The 18,423-nt window shown below is 20.5% G+C and overlaps 3 protein-coding genes across 3 annotated transcripts; 2 read left to right on the plus strand and 1 right to left on the minus strand.

The window, feature by feature from the left end:
- The first annotated feature begins 14,534 nt into the window (after nt 1-14,534).
- On the plus strand, nt 14,535-15,476 carry LOC122860956 (BLOC-1-related complex subunit 5). The gene has a single exon (XM_044165050.1). The coding sequence runs from the start codon at nt 14,593-14,595 to the stop codon at nt 15,388-15,390; it is 798 nt and encodes a 265-aa protein (XP_044020985.1). The 5' UTR covers nt 14,535-14,592; the 3' UTR covers nt 15,391-15,476.
- LOC122860955 (coiled-coil domain-containing protein 137) lies at nt 15,469-16,706 on the minus strand. Its single transcript, XM_044165049.1, has 3 exons — nt 16,495-16,706; nt 15,765-16,407; nt 15,469-15,678 (listed from the first exon to the last, which is right to left on the minus strand). Exons 1-3 carry the CDS (start codon nt 16,569-16,571, stop codon nt 15,469-15,471), a joined length of 930 nt encoding a protein of 309 aa, XP_044020984.1. The 5' UTR covers nt 16,572-16,706.
- A 94-nt stretch (nt 16,707-16,800) lies between these two features.
- Nucleotides 16,801-17,507, plus strand: LOC122860957 (putative uncharacterized protein DDB_G0272456). The gene has a single exon (XM_044165051.1). The coding sequence runs from the start codon at nt 17,063-17,065 to the stop codon at nt 17,450-17,452; it is 390 nt and encodes a 129-aa protein (XP_044020986.1). The 5' UTR covers nt 16,801-17,062; the 3' UTR covers nt 17,453-17,507.
- Nucleotides 17,508-18,423: the final 916 nt, after the last annotated feature.

The raw sequence follows: 18,423 nt of genomic DNA on the forward strand, positions 1-18,423 counted from the left end.
ATGTAATACTTGAGAAAATTTAATTCATCTCTAAAAGTAGAGAGATGCAAAAAGATAATTTTCAAGACAAAGAATATTACATAACGTAAAATTCCAAGAGGACAAATTTCCAATAAAGTTATTTCCATTACAGAAAAATAAATGATTAAAATAAATAAATCTTTAAGTTCCAATTGTTTTTTAATCTTTTGTTATGGTTTCATCAATAGATTGTAAATTCAATTGTGAATTTCATGACATTTCATGACGAATTTTATAAATTACAAAAAAAAATTATTTACTTAATTATTATGACTGAAAAATTTATCATTAAATTCTTTAAATTATTATTTCTATCCGAGTGATTATAAAAACAAATGAAAAATTATCTAATATATTTTTTTATTTATAAAAAATATATCAACCTTGATTTTATTTTTCAGTTATGAAAAAAAAAAATAAATCATGTAGACAACTCAAATTTTTGTAATGAATAAAAACATATATTTATCAATAAATTAGTTGTATTAAAAATTAATAATTTTGTGTTAAATAATAGACATTGAAAATAAACCTACAAGTCTAAAATATTTATATAATTTTTTGCATAAAAAAACGATAATAAAATAGATAAATAAAAGACTTATACAAGATCATAACAATAAATATTATTTACGTTTTTATTTTTACAGTATCTAATATTATTCAAGGCAATGATGACAAAGTTAGCCGACAGAATTATTACAAAACAACAGTCATGAATATTAAATTAAAACTTTTATTTATCTCAAGCAGCTTAAGTTATTATTTTTTTTTTTTCGCACAAATATTGAAGAACTAAAAAAAATAATATAAAAACGAATATTATTTATGTTTTTTTTGAGTTAATATTGTATAAAATAAATAATACAAAATTTGGTAATTTGTATTGAGTAGTATCTAAAATTTAAATCGATTTAATAATTACTAGCTAAATTTAAAAAAAAAAAAAACTATTATTGGAATGAGCTTGAACCCTAAAGAGTTAATAAAAAAATAAAAATAAATAAAGAGATAACAAGGTGAAACATATATATATTTCAAAAATTAAACGATGCCATCTACACAGTCTCATTTCGTAAACGTAAATTTATTTTAAGAAATAACGTACCAAGTGCCAGAAATTCTTGTTGCGCCTCTTTATCGTTTTCACAAATTTTCTTCAGACAATACGATTACATTTAAAATTTAACATAATAATAATAAAAGAAAATAGATAAATATTAAATTGAAATTACCCATATAATTGTCATTTTTAAATGAAAAAAATAAAAGTTTTAATAATAATCAGAGCGAAAAAATAATCGATAAACAATAAAAAAAAAAAAGGGAAAATATCTGTATTGAATTTCACTCACTTGTTTAGTATATAAGTTTATTTATTTATTTATTATTAAGTTAAAAACAATTAAAAATTATTTGTGATAAAATATTTATTAAAAAAAGGAAAAGTTTTAATTGAAAAAAAATCAATAATAATCGAACCATTTTATTTTTTATTGTTCAATGAATATTTTTCTCGGAAACAAAAAGTGAAAGCTTTTAATGCAGCATTAATATTATTTTTAAACCTCAAATAGATGTGGTTTGTTCAAATAAAATATCAATGATTTAATACATCAAATTTTCAATTTACATAATTACAAATTAGATTTTGTCATTGATAGAATAGTAAAAAAAGAATATCTTTTTTATATAATAATGTCCAAAAAAATATTAAAGACCAAAAACTTTAGTTTAATGATAATTTAATCAAAATTGATTGAGTTAGATTGGCAGGAATAAAAATATCCAAATTGTTCTTTTCAATTTGACATTACAATATATTAAAAATTTAAATTGAATTGATATATATTTTTAATTTGACATGAGTATTTATAAAAATTAAAAAAAAATTCATATTATGAAGAGCATAGAATTTAATTACAAATTGAAATTTTATTTTCAGAAAATTTATCGTCGTTGAAATAAAATATACATTGTATTGACCTAATGGAACTTTAATGAAAAAAATTATTTTTTCATATTTTTTTTTGTTCTACATATCTAGTATTTGTAAAAGAAAATTATACTATTGATTAAATTGACATATGCTATTTTTAATTTATCAATTATTAATTTATTCTTTTACATTAACGAAAAAATGTAATTGAAATAAAATATTGTGATACTAATGACTGTTTGACGTCACTCAATGTATTTTTATTATCCCAAACAAATTAAAAACATGAAAAAATACAAACAAATTAATAACTAATTAAAGCTTTCATCATTATTATGTGAATATTTTCAGGGGTTGTTATAAAAATAAAAATTTTAATGCTATGATTATAAAATACTTAGTAGATATAAATGTAATATTATTTTTAATTTTGAAATTTTTCCTTTCAAGTTTGACAACTTGACGATAAAAATATGTTTTTGATGAACATATAATACGTCTATACAAATTAATGTATTAAAATATGTAAAAAATAAAAACAAATATATATTATGACATGGATGAGGAAAAGATACCAGCTTTTCCATCAACTTTCAAAGGAAATTTTTATATTGACATGCTTTCAACAATATAATATCAACGTTAAAAATAAATAAAAAAATATAACTCATCGTAAAATAATACCAACATGAAAATATCATGAATTATGTTTTATTTTGATTTTCGAAATATTATTTCCCTTCAAAAAAATATGTTTTTATAATTGTATATATAAAAACATTTTTTTTTCTCTTGGAGGATATACATGACATTGTTTATAGATAACAAATGATAATAATCTTTTGTGAAAAATCATTGTAAGAATAAAGATGGTAAATCTGTGAGAATGAATAAAAAATATATATATATTTTTCATCATACTGTGAATATCTTAGCAAGTTAAAATTTTTTTTTATTTCTCAACTCAATATAAATTTTTCAATTCGAATTTGATATGATTATTAATTTAAATTATATACGAACATTAAAAAAGTATTAAAAAATGAAATATGATAGACCAGCAAACAATCTTATTTTAAATTTAATTTTTAAATTTTATGACAGCATTAGTTTCTTTTTTTTTAATCAATCACAGATGTAATGTTCAATATGAAAATATGTTAAACGATACTTAAAATGCCTACTTGAATTATATATTTATTTTTCCATGCAACGTAATATAAGGAATTATTTACAGCCACGTGCAACGAGAAATTATGTAATAATAATTGTCTTGACCATGAATTGCAAAAACAATAAAAAATCAAAGAAACATAATTGAATGAGAAGAATATATATCTAATGGACTAAAATAATTTTTAAATTATTTTTTTTAAATATTGTTTGAATAAAAAAATATATATTTATACATGTGACACTCATTCTTAATGAGTCAAATAAATATTCTTTTGTATATTGTATCTACTGTCATAAATATGTGGGAAGAATATTAATAAAAAAAAAAAAAAAACTGTCTTGGTAATTTTTTTTACACTTGAAGAAATCGTAACTAAAGACTTTCATTTATTTATTTATTTTTTTCTCATTCTGACAGTGGAGCTGTAATTAATGCAAACTTATTTCCAAGGTATATACAGTTTTAAATTATAATGTTATGTAAACGGAAGAGAATTTCCTGGTGATGAGTCAATTAATATGTGACAAAATATTTCGAATAATATTACAAATCATAAAACAATAATTACAATTGTAATTTTTTATGTTTAAAAATATATCAGTTACCGATGAAGATGTTCATTATTTTTTAATGTAAAAATTCTTATCTTTAGTACATAATTTGACCTACTATTCATGTTAAAGGTAATTCGAGTTTTCAAAAAAATTTAACCAATTAATTATTACGCGAAATTGATCTATATAGGAATATATATAAAATATTTAATCGTAGATTTTCATAATATTTTATATATATTTTATATATATTCATATATATTTCATATATATTCTATATATATTTACATTTATATATTTTTATATATATATATATTTTATATATTTATATATTTTGTATATTTTTGATATAATTTTATGTATCATTTAAATTATAAATTTTAACTTAATTTTTGATTATAAATATTGATTTATACTAATGAATTAATTTTTTATAAATGTTAACGCAGTTGAATAATTAAAAAGTTTGTTTATTTGACTAGCAATAGTCATTTCTATGTATAAACGTAAATACTTATCAAATATATATAAAATATATATGGAATATATATGGAAAATCTACGTCCAAATCCATACATATTCTATATATATTCCATATATATTTTATACATATTTTTTCCACTTGGATCGATCTATAAGAGTTTAAATAAATCGAGATATAAATTCAATTATTTTTAAGTATTAAGAGATATTTTAAATAAAATTTAGAGCAATTGGAGCGAATACGTTTTGATCTTGGTTTTCAAGTTAATTTTTCTTCGCTTGGTTGAAGATGAAATTAGCGAAAAGTACTGATCATTCATCTGACGATTTCTTCAATATAAACTCCCTTTCATTTTTAGTTTCTTTTTTTTTCTACAGGCATAATTGCCTGGATTACCGATGAAAAGTCAATAAAATATAATAAGAATTTAGAAAAAAAAAGCCATTCAGTATAATGTTCTCGAGATTTTTAAAATCATATAATGAACCAGAGCAAAAAAAAATATATCTCCAATAATTTTTGTAAAGCTTGTTCACATTTAAAATAAAAAAAATATAATATTATGCTAAAATTTATCACAATATTAATTATTATTATTATATTATTTATACTCACTTTTATGTTATTGAAATATTTATTATAAATCCATGACTGTCCATAATCCATCGTCATATTGAATAATTTAAAAAAATAACTACATGATTTTTTAAATAGCTGTGTTAATTATGCTTTTAGCACACTATTAAATTTCACACTTTGTTAGTATTGTATTCATTCCAAAATCTGTAATTAAATAATAAAATTTGTTAAAATATTTATTAATCGAAGAGAACAAAAAAATTAATTTTAATATAATTTAAATAAATATCAATAAAACTGAGTGGATTAAACCAAAAATAAAAAAAACAATTTGTTAAATAATAAATTAATTAAATTATTTATACATAAATTTTAATTAAAAATCAGTAACAGTCTATTTATATATTTTTCATTGATTCATGAATATTTAAATTTATCATTTTAATTTTCTGTATAGATTAAATACTATTGAATCGATGAATAAATAAGTCAATCGAATTCATTCAAAATTATATTGATCATTTTATATTTATTATTGTGTTTTTTATATTTTCTGTGACAATAAATTTCATAAAGATTGAATATATTTTCATTGAACTAAAGATGAATTGTCAAGTATTAAAAATACAATATCGAGCAAAAAAAATTGTTTTATTTTTATTATTATCTTTCGATGTAAACATCGAGACATTTTTGCAACGAATGGAGAAGAAATAAACGTTTGAGAACTTTGTAGACGGTCAATGACAAAGTCGCGACGATATTTTATCGTTTTATACGACCATTTGAGATTTTGAGTTTATGCAAGTTGAAAAAAAAAAAAAAACACTAAAAAATAGTAACATTAAAAAATGCCATCAAGTGAAAATATAAAAAAGACAAGAAAAAAAAAAATACAGATAGTAAAATAATAAAATATTATATACCTATGCGTTATTTTAAAATGTTTTAAAAAATAAATTTTTTTCTATAAATAATAAAATAAGTAATAAGTAATTTTTTTTTTTTTTTTTTGAATTATATTTATATTCACACAATTGAATAATAATTATAAATTAATATGTTATTTGAGTGTTATAAAATTTATACAGTGATGAAATGATAAATTATTTGGATAATAGCCAGTTACCATGAAATTTCAAAACGCAAGGTAGTTGCAAGTTACCTTACTATTTTCAAAAATATGTATTTATTTACTTTTGCTTTTTTTATTTATAACGTTACAAGATTATTTCAAGTTCTATATTAATATCCCTCACGGTCAAATAAATATACACCTTTTTTTTTTTACATTTATTAATATCTTAAAAATATAATAATAAATTATCGTATATATACAGTTTAAGAAAAAAAAATAGCAAAATTAAAATATTCATTAAATATATTAATTAAATAAATAAAAAAATTTTTAATATATTTTTTTTACTGAAAAATTAATAGATCAATTTATTTATTTGTCATTTTATATTTTTTTCAAGCGAAATAATTATTAAACTTTTCATGTAAAATCATATTAAAAATTTCAAATGTTCATTCAAGTATTAATCTCAATAATACAGAAATATTAATTAAACAAAATATTTGTTATTTCATTCAATGGATAAATAAACTAATTAAAAATAACATATGATTATTTGCCTTTAAATTGTACTTTTATTAAAAACGCATCAATAATTTTTTTAATCAATGAATTGTAATTTTTTATTTTTTATTTTTTTATTTCATACCTATTTAATATTTTTATTATGATTAATATATTATTATTTCTCGATATACAAGTTATATTTCAGCGAAAAAAAAAAAAAATTTACAACATCGATTGACGTATAATTTTACGGTAACCGTAACTAATTTATCATGAGTGGAACACGTTGTACAGGTGATTTTATTATCCACTTTTTTTAATAATCTCTATATTGTGCATATGTTTAATCGAGTATTAGTTTATTTTTTTAATTTATTGTTTTTTTTTTATTTTTCTCTTGTTTATTATTCATACAACATATCTAATAAACAATAAAATTGAATTATATTAACTTCATTACATAGCTGATTTGAAATAAAAAAATAAAGCAACTGATAAATCACTTAATTTAATTAATTTTTTTTTTTTTTCAAATAAAATTTTTTTATTATTCTGATAAAAAAACATGTAATTGTATTATTAATTTAATTATCTATTATTAAATAATAATTTTGCATATTTTTATTTTTTTACAGAGTAATTTACACGCAAATGAAATAAGAGATTTTTATTTTTTTTTTTAACGCAAATACGATCGATATAAATAAAAAAAAACTTTGTAAAATAACTGAGAAAAAGTTTTGTGTTTTTCGTTAAAACCGCAAAGTGTTATTCTCTGGGATATTCAACTCGGATTTATTATGGAATGTCTTTTTTTTTTTTTTATCATTTTTCTTCATTCTAAAATTACACAATTGATACAAACCAGTGATTTTAAAAACCACTGAAATGATTAATATTTAAAACACAAATAATTTTTTATTCTTTCCGTAAAAAAAAATCTAAAATAATAATATACTTTAATTTAATTTTTTTTTTTATTATCTAATACTCTTGGTTTTAAATATTATCACTGACAGATAAAATTATCATGATTTTTTTTTATTATTAAAAAAAAAATATTGACTCTAAATGATAATAAATAAAATATAAAAATAAACCAGTGATAAGAAAAGTAAATTTGGTTAAAAAAAATATTCCATTGGTGAGTGAGCTATTGAGAAAAATAAAAATATTTTAAAAATATATATACACAAATTAACAACGTGTTGCACATAAAATTCATAATCATAATACAAATGAAATTAATGCAGTGCGTGTTATAAAATAGAAACATTATTTGTCAGGAATTTATATATAGAATATGCAACGAGACACGACAAACAGTGACCGGATAAAAGGCCGTTAAGTTGTTGATATATTTACAGTTATTATACTCTATATATTATATTAATATTTTGCATATTAATAAATACCTGTGGATATTTTAATTAATGAAAAATAAACAAATTTTTACTCCGGTTTGATAACAAGTTCATCAACCAATCTCTATATGATAATGAAATAAGAGTCACAAAAGAAAACTTGTTTGTCACAGTCACGAATAATCCAAATAATTAAAAAAATACAATGAATAAATAATAATAATATTATAAACAAAATAAATAAAAAAATATATTTTAAAGAGTTGAATATGATGAGATGCAATATCAATTTTCCAATTAAATTTTGATAAAGGCAATTAAAAATTTTAAGCTAAAAACTAGTAATTTATGTAATTACATTAATAAACATATTAAAAAATAAATATATATGATGTAAAATTGTAATATATTTTTAAGTTACAATAATAAATTTTGTATAATATTAAAATATAATTGAAAACTGTGTGGATCACGTTTATATAAATAAAAACTTGAACAAATTAAAATTACAATTTAAAAATGATTGAAATTTTACATGAATAATTGGTTAATTAGTAATTTAAAAATAATAATTTTTATGTTTTAAAATACTTACATGTAATTATATGTTGTAATTAAATTTTTAAAAAATATATCTATATATTTTAATTAATAATTTTAATTAAATATATACTTATTAATTATTTTTTTTTGTTTAATTTTTATATCGTTGCAAAATTAATTTAATGTATTTATTTGTTGTTAATGGAGTGATGATATATGGTGTTGATACTTTTGATAATATTAAGAGGAAAAAAATTCGAGCACGTGGTTTTAAATTGGTGTCTTTCACGAACAGTATTTATCAGCCGACAACAGTAAGAGCTCGTCGCTCACTGATCGTCTTGTTGTCGGTCTACTCTGTGCATTCTCGTTTGAAATCATGTTTGTTACACGCATCTACGACCCCTCTACTATCCACCCCACCCAATTTAATTTTAACCCACGTGAATATCTATGACAGGTAAAGAATAAATAAAATAAATAAAATAAAAATATATTAAAAATAATTATTTGATAAAAAAAAATACTTGGATTGAAAAATTTATAAATTTTTTTAGATTTTAAATAAATATTATTGTAGATTTTTTTTAATTTTTTTTTTTAAATATTATTATTATCATATTATATATTTAAACTTTTCTATTTTTATATAATATTTATTGGTTAAATATTTTTCAAGTATTTTGATCGGCATGCTGCTAGATCAACACATTGAAAATTGACACAGGCTAGTAGGACACATAAAATTTACACGAATAAAAAAGACACAAATTAGTTAGACACAATTTAAAAAGAAACAAATTAAATTCACACGTATTAATCGGACATACAATGTTTTAATTATTTTATAAGACACACAAAAATATTACACTGATAATTAGACACAAAATAATTTATAAAAAACATAATAGACACATATTAATTGATATTAGACACATAAAAATACGAAAAAAATAAATTAGACACATAATAAATTGACACGTTGTAATCGGACACATTAAAATAAAAGAACAACACAAATAAAATTCAAAAATTCAAAATTCAAAAATTCAAACGTACGTAATAGTTGGACACATAGATTAGTTTGAGTCCCACATAGGCAAATTCGTGTCCCACAATGTGTCGGTAATTCAGAAAATAAAAATGATAGATGGCACTGTATGTTTTTTTCTTTTTTTTATTGGTCAATGTTTGAAAAATTTAAACTTTATACGTCCAAAACTGAATTTAATTGATATTTATTATTTAATTTATATTTATTTTCAATTTAATTTGAATATATTTTGTCTACATATGTTGGCCAATGATATATTTAATAGCCCTTAATTAAATATCAACAGTCAACACAATTCCATTCCTTTAATTCTTGATTAAAATTTTATAAAATATTAATATAGGTATATAAATTTAATAAAATAATACTTGAATATTTAATATTTTAATAGTCATTGGGTTGTTAAAAAATAATTAAATTATACAAAAGAAAAAAAAACATGCATATTTTTAACAAAGATAAAAAATCAATTAATTTATTTAAACAGTTGATATCATAATACTATGACTGTTTGGTTGTTGTGGCTCCACAAAATTACGATTTGGGAGATGCATAGAGTTAATATGCTCACGTGACCGTCTTGTTTGGCAGGCTTTTTTAATTTCAGCTCGAACTTTATCATTGAGTAGAAAATATAGTGCCACAACTATCCCCTCAAATATTTAATAAACAATTATAATTAAAATATATTATTATAGTAGCAATATTAATAATAATTTTATTAAATCAAAAAATTTATTTACTTGACATGAGGTAATCAATTGTTCAATAATATGCAAAATTGGTATGGAATGGTCATCACTGTATAAAACAATAACCATAAAAATAATTTGGTGGATACCAAAAAGTACAAATAAGATTAAACTGAATTTAGCCAATTTCCTGTTAATTTTTAATGACAAATATAATTAAATTAATTATTTAAAAATGAAATTATATTTTATAATTAGTCAATTTTTTACTCACCAATATTTCATTTTTCTGTGCTGTAGATGACAAGAATTTTTCTTTTTAATATACAAAAGTCTCAGAGTGCTGATGAATAAAAACAAGCTAATCTGCAATAAATTTCATTAAATAAGACATTACTCAATTTTATTATCATAATAAAGATAAAAATAATTTTATAAAAAATGATAAAAAATACCCCAAAAAACACTATAATTGATGAATGAATAATTTTCAAGCACAATGTATCGTTATTTGCCCAACAAAGAATATCATTGAAATGTGATATGCTGAAAATGATGGAACTGCCAATGATAATTGCCGGTATTGTCCAGCCCAAAAATACGTAACATTTTATACTCGATGTTTCTCTGTGAAATGGAAATTTAATGATTTTTTGAAGATAAAATCCTTCTGTTACGATCCATGTGTAATTTGCAATAATTGAATAATGCCAAAGACATATCACTGCTTTGTCAGTCCAGCTCTACGAAAAGATAAAAAAAAAAAAAGTCATTTAAATTTAACAAGGTTGTTTTTATTTTTCAATTTGTCTATTAATTATATATTTATTTTTATTACTTTGTCATTATTTGGATAATAATATTCATCATAACCAGGTACTTCAAGTTCAAGATTGTTTGTCAAGATAATCATTGTAGATCTCATCATAAATGACATACACGTATTCATGTGAAGACGTATACTATGTTCATTACGGAGATTTGTTTGACAAAAAACAAAAGTCATTGCCATGATTATAAAAACTACTGTTGCTAAACTACAATAACTTGCAACTGTTTCTATTTTCTGTGTCCATGTCTAAAATAATTAATTAATATATTTTATTTTTTTATAAAGATACAAATTATTCAAAGTAAATATATAATAAAATTAAAATAAAAAATTTACCGAAATTGGTAGTTGTTCCATATTGAACAATTTAGTGAAAAATTACTTATTAGTCAAAGCAAAACTTATTAATTTTTTTAATTAGTATCAACTAGATCAACGTTTGGAAAAAGACTGATGGCAATCTCTCCCAAATTTATTTTTTTTTATAAATATAAGCTACCCCACTTTTCCTATCATGGATATTCAATTAACCCTTATATTTTCTTCTTGTTAAAATTATTATTATTATTATGTCTGATAAAAGTTATTTGTATTTCTAGATATTCATTACTTCAATAAAATTATTATCTCTATTGATTTTTTTATTTGACTGTTTTAATAAAAATTTGAATGATAGAATTTAGACAACATAGTGACATGAATACAAGGTAAAATCAATCATAATTTTTTGGATATTATATACAATAAAAATGTAAGACAATGTAACCTTTGTACATAATTCAAAAACATAAATCTTTATTTTACTAACAGAAAAAGTTTAAAATAAAAGTGATTGACTCGCTATGTAGCAAAAGAAATTATAAAATTGTCCAAATTATTGATGAATAATAATTAAAATAAAATAATAATAAAATGTATTTTTTTTTTTTCATTATTGCTGAGAAAGAGAACTCAACTGTTTAGTGAAACATAAAGTAAAATTTGCAATGTAACATATATATGTATGTAACTATATATATATATATAGTACTGCACTAAAAAGCGCAGTTATTTTTACTATAAGGAACATTGTGATTTTTACTAAATAAAATATAAAATGTACTATGTTTTGTAAAAGTATCAAACATAGCAAAATTTATCTACATTATAAATTGTACTGTTGTTCCCAAAACTTCTACCAGTACCATGGAACATAGTAAATACTTTTTTTTTTTTTTAGTAAAACATAATATATTTTTCTCTCCGCAAAAATTAAAAAAATATTCTGTCAATAAAATAATATTATTTATATGTCGTATGACGTTGTCAATGTGTCGATCTAGCAGCATGCCCTTTGATCTACATTTGAAAAAAATATACTGAAAAATAAATAAATTCTTTACACACTTGAATAATTTTATCAGAGTTTCAAATTCAATTTTGTATATTTATTGTTATAATTTTATTTATTTATTTGTATATAGATTTTTTTCAATATAAATATATATCATGTATTGTATTTGTGTAACCAAAAACTCATTATCAAAATCATTGTTTTTATTAAAATTATTTTTCAATAATTAAATATGTGCTTTTTTTCACATAAATTAAATTCAAAAATTTTAATGTGACTATTTACCAGAAAAATAAATACTATTTCATCGTCATTAAATAATTAAATAATTAATTAAAAACTCATTAAAATATGAGTCAATAAAAAATTCAATAATCAATTGAAAATATACTATACTGAAATTTTTTTATTGTTTTTTACACAATTTTAAATGATTCAATTCAATAATAAGAAAAAGTAATTTGGAGTAAGTAGATGAGAATGAAAATAACTTTAAGCCATGAAATATATGGAAATAAAACATTGATTTTCATCAATAATAATGACAAATATAGTGAAAAATAAACATTAAATTTTCTGATAATAATTGGAATACCAAGATGAATTGACTATTCGATCTATATTATATACGCATACATGTGCTATGCTGAGTAAATAACACTTTAACACAATCAAGGTATTTGCAAGTGACATTAAATAAAATTTTATTGTTTGCTAAGTTACGTTTGAATACCAAGTAGCTTTTTTTCTTTATTTTTTTTTTTTGTTTAATACATTTTTCAACACATCACCGACAAATTTTAGCTATATTTTTCTTTATTTTTAAAATTCTATTGTTACTGTTTTTTTTCAATCAATAAATCAATTGTATCAAAAACATTATATTTTATGAATTTATTTATTTAATAAGTACAATAATAAAGAAATTTAAAAATTATTCATTTTTAATTTACTTTTAAAATTATTTTAATCAAGTTTTTTTCTATTCTGATATTCTCAAAGTAGAACGTATCATTTTTTTTTTGCTTTTATCATTTCTTTTCAATTTGTATGCTCTTTCAAAGATGTAAGTTGCAATGAAACATGTGATTCTCATATGAAGACATACTTATAATATAGCAATTCAAATTTAAAGCTTCTTAAACGAGCGTCAATGTATGTTAACATAGATTTTTATCATAAATCAAAACTTGAAAGAACAGCGATGAACAAGATATACAATGTTCATTTATTTTTTGAATTTATAAATTCAAAAATAAAAAAAAAAAAATATTATTTGTGAAAAGACAAAGTTTTATTCTATTTTTGACAAACTGAAATTAGTTTGATTTCATCGAATTTCGATCTGTAAAACATAATATTTTAATGGCTAATGAAATATATTTGAAGCAATTACGATATGATTAATTTAAAATAAATTATATCTGCAATTCAGTTCATCTTTAATTTTTAATTTATGAAATATCAGTTTTTCTAAAAATATAATATAGATAATTAATTATAAAAATTAATTGATTAATATTTTCATAAGTATTTAAATATAAAAGACAAATCTGAAATATAATTAAAATCAATAATTTTTTAATTAAAAATTTGTATAAGATATATATTTTTTTTTTAATTTTTGTATAATTGATGAAATAAATATTATTACTGTGTAAAAAGTCAATCAAAGTTCCGAATTTTCAAAAAACGTGATTTTACTGTTTCGAAATTTCGAGGTTGCAGTGTCATCTTGCAGTGTCATTGAAAAGACATGATTGTCGGTAAAATAAATACACACCAGAAAAAAAAATATACATATGTATTAATAATTAATAATTAATAAATATATAAATACGTACAAATTATATTAATTTATTATTGAATAATACTAGTGGAAGATGAAAATATTTGTAGAGTGAATTTTCAAAATACATGTAAAGATGAGAAAAGACGAAAACTGCCATCTCTGATATTTAGATCGCTATGTTAAATAAAAAAAATTGGTGTAAACTGCCATAAAGTTATGTTATTATTGTTTATTATCAACTATCAAGTGTCCAGCATCCCCACAACCTGCAAGTGTCAAAACTGTCAAAGTGTCAAAACAGTTGTAGATCTACAATATGTAATAATATTCAGGCTAATTATAACTTGTAAATAAAAATATTTGTAGCAATTTTAACACTAAATAATCAGCTAAGTTATATCAATAAAATGAATAAATTAATGTTAAAAAATGCATAATAATTGAAAATAAAAAATAATCAAAAAATAATGTTAAAATCACAAGTATTAAATAATAATTATTTTTGTGTTAGTTAATTAAAGATGTCAAAAAAAAATCAATATTTTAATACACTGTAAAATAAAAGCTAGAAGAGTTCATCAAAAAACGAAAAAAAAAATATAAATAAATATAAATAATTGAGATTAAATAAAAAATAATAAAAATGGGATCAGAACAAAGTTCTCAAAATTCAAATAATCAAAATACATCAAGAACTGGTCAACTTCGTCGTGGTAAAAGTGTACCAAATCGTGAAAGTATACCAAATGATACACCACCAAGATCAACAAGTCCAGGACCAAGTGTATGTTCTGATTCTGATTTACCATATATATCATATACAGTTAATCAACCAATTGGTGATTCACCAAAAATAATAAATAAACAATTATTACGTGGTAAAAGTATTGCAACAACATCTGAATTAACAAAAAAAAAACAGAATTTAACATCAAGAAAACCAATAATAACAAGTGGTAAAACAACACACAATATTATTGTTGTTAAACCAGCATTATCTGATATTGATACAAATAAAGATCCAGATTTAATTAAGCTACAAAATATACCAATGTTTTTACCAATAATGCGTGGTACACTTAATTTACCACCTGGTGTACGTGATCCAGAAATATTAGAGAGACTTGATCCAATTGGTTTGTATAATCTTTGTGCAAGATATCAACATCATTTAAATACAAATGCACAAATGATTGCCAATGAACAAAATTTACTTTGTGTTAATATTCATGCTGAAGTTAATAAGCTATTAACAAAAGCTATTGAAAAACAAAAAAAATTTAATAAATTTTTTGATAGTTTAAATAAAATTAATGAATTAAGTAAACAATTAACAAAATGTCATAATCAATTGAATCAAACACTTGAAAGTTTGGAGACACTTAATAATTTATTACCAATTGATGAACGACTGGAGCCATTTGTTTGGACAACTGGATAAATATTATAAAATATATCATAAATGTTGTTGAAAAAAAATTTTATTTGTATAATTTAACTTGTAATTAATAAATAATTATTATGTCATTGATGATCTTTGAGATTTTATCTGTTTATAAGCAGCAATAATATCACTTTGTTGTTTTTCTAATATTCTTCTTTCAGCTGATGGTAAATTTTTTCTTTTTCCAGTTTTATCAATTGTCACATTTGTTTTAACTGCATGTGATTTATCCGCCTCAATTTTCTTATCAAGCATTGAATGTAAAAGTAAACCTTTTTTTGATGGCTAAAATATTAATTAAAAAAAAAAATTATTTTAATTATTGGCCTTATTGTTTTTAAATTTAAATAAAAACAAAATTAATACGTTACCTTTGTTGTCATATTTTCTGTTTTTTTTGGACGAACTTTAATATCAGGTGGTGCATGTGCAATTTCACCAAATTTAATATCATCTTTATAATTTTTAAATTCATCAATATTATCTTGTAATTTTTTTTCTTTTTTAGAATTTAATCTAACTTTTTTTTTTTGTGATTTTGTTAATTTTGGTTCTAGTATATTTTTTTTTTTTTTTTTTTTACCAATATTAGCATGTTTTTTTTTTAATTTTAATAATTCATCAATTTCATCCTTAGGAGGTTTTTCAACACCTTCAATTTCACCAGTTTCGTTATTACGTTTTATTAATACACCAAATTTATCTTCAAATTTTGTTTCATTAATAAAATGATGAGTTTCTTTATTAACACGATTCCAAAATACACGTGTTGTTTCATCTGGTCGTTGATTAAATACTGGTACTGCTTTATCAGGTTTTGAATTTGGATCTAATTTAATATTATTTTGTGAACCAAGTGTTATTAAATTACTTTTTATTTTTTTATTTTTACGTTTTTTACCACCAATTTTACCACTTTTAACATCATTTTTTAATTGTATAACACGCTCTAAACTTTTTGGTATCAGCTGTTCATCAACATTTGATGGTGGAGCATCAACTATATCCTTTAACCTAAAAATTTTTATTAACACGTTGATATTATTATTGATATTTAATATCCTATATGCATTATTATTCATTTAAAAAAATAAAACTTACTCATTCCATTTTGTAGCACGTTGTTGATCTGGATATTTAATTGTCCTGTGTTTTGCACCAGGTATTTTTCGTCCCATTATTATCACGTGTTAATTGATCACAAGTTTACAAAATACAAGTTACAACAATGCAAAATGAAGAAAAATATTCTCTCTCTTTCTCTCTGACTCTCTCTCTTTTTAGATTGATTATTTTCTAAGGTTATGTTAGGTTCGTTTAAAGTTCAAAAACAGCTGATGCAGATGGAGCCATTAGTCAACTAAAAAAATAAATAAAACCCTGATCTAAAAATGAAGTAACAAATATAAATAAAAAAAAAAAAACAATACAACAACAACAATGATTGTTGTATTACTATTTTATTAAAATTAATATTCATCAAAAGTGTATTTATCTCAAGATTTGTTGACAAGTATAATTGCACAATTATTTTTTGTAAACATGTGATATTGAAGTGTCAAATTAAAGTGAAGTTAATTATATAAAAAAAAAATTACAAAACTGTTATTTTTTTTTTCTCTTTGACATTATCTAATAATAAATTTATTTATTTATTTAGGATAAAAGTATGAATACTTTAATTTGTGTTTCAAAAAATTTGACATTATTACTTGAAAATAAAAATAATATAAAAACAATAATAATGTTAATTAGAAAATATTGTAATGAAAATAATAATAACAACAATATCAATGATAATGATAATAATGTTAAGTCAAAAAGACCACTTGTCAAGGTGACTGACATTGATTCAGAGACAGATTTATTGGAGGAACCAACAACTTGTTGTATGTCTGGATGTACAAATTGTGTTTGGATTGAATATGCTGATAAATTAAGTGAAAAATTAAAAAATAGCAATGATGATGTACAAAAAATTATTATGAATAAAATACAAGATCCTAATATGCGTGCATTTTTATCAATGGAATTAAAATGTCGTAAATTTAATAAATAAATTATTAAATTATAGATCAAAGAAATGTATTAATAGTATAGTTTTTTTTTTTTTTTTTGTTAAAGAAAATATATATTTTAAAAATGTTATCATTATTTTTTATTTAAATTTATAGAATACTTTTTTTTTTGCTCTATTATTTATTAATGAAAAAAAAAAAACAAAAGGAAAATGTTCTATTTTTAAAAGAAACTAAATTATAAATAAAACATGTTTTTAATATTTATTAATAGGGAATTTAAATTATCAAGTATTTTATTGGTATTTATCATTTTTTTATTATTTACAAGCTGTTGAAATTATTGATAAGCAGCTTTAATGAAGAATAAGTAACTTGCTCGGCTCTTGTCGAGTTTAATGGATTATTAAAAAATTTTACAACATCATGTCAAGATATTGGAGCGATAAAAAAATTATCTTACTAAAAAAATATACAAGAGGATTAACTTTTTTTTTTTTGTTGCAAATTGTATAAAATAAATTGTATATACTTTGAGTATTGTAATTACTGTTTAAACAAAACATTTATTTATTTTTTTACATTAATTTTATGACACTTAAAAACATGATTAAATTAATGTAAAAAAAAAAAAACAGTAAATAATATTTTATTTCGTTGTCAGAAATTGATAAAAATATGTTGGATAATTATAAATGACAAAAATTAAAATTTTATTTATTTTAAAAATAATTTTTATTTAAATAAATTGTGCAGAATGTATATAAAAAAAAAATTATTGAATTATAAATGCATTGAGTTTGAGAGAAAAAAAAAAAAATAGCAATTGAAGAATACAATGTTAATAAAAAATAAATGTATAGCTTTGTCATTTCGAATCGAAAAATTTTCCCTTTTTTTTAAAAAAAATTATTACTATTGAGCTCATAATACCGCTATAAAATTAAATTTATCATTTTTTTTTTCTCTTGCATAACGGTGATCCACACTGATCGCTATCTTTTTTTTGTCA

The sequence above is a fragment of the Aphidius gifuensis genome, linkage group LG1 (assembly GCF_014905175.1).
Source record: "Aphidius gifuensis isolate YNYX2018 linkage group LG1, ASM1490517v1, whole genome shotgun sequence".
NCBI lineage: Eukaryota > Metazoa > Arthropoda > Insecta > Hymenoptera > Braconidae > Aphidius > Aphidius gifuensis.

What these genes read in the sequence shown, in the direction of transcription:
- LOC122860956 (XM_044165050.1), top strand. Translation starts at nt 14,593, where the DNA reads ATGGGATCAGAACAAAGTTCTCAAAATTCAAATAATCAAAATACATCA.
- LOC122860955 (XM_044165049.1), bottom strand. Translation starts at nt 16,571, where the DNA reads ATGGGACGAAAAATACCTGGTGCAAAACACAGGACAATTAAATATCCA. An exon ending in CGTGCTACAAAATGGAATGA is followed by an intron (nt 16,408 to 16,494) that starts GTAAGTTTTATT and finishes AAAAATTTTTAG; the next exon opens with GTTAAAGGATATAGTTGATG. An exon ending in CAGAAAATATGACAACAAAG is followed by an intron (nt 15,679 to 15,764) that starts GTAACGTATTAA and finishes TTAATATTTTAG; the next exon opens with CCATCAAAAAAAGGTTTACT.
- LOC122860957 (XM_044165051.1), top strand. Translation starts at nt 17,063, where the DNA reads ATGAATACTTTAATTTGTGTTTCAAAAAATTTGACATTATTACTTGAA.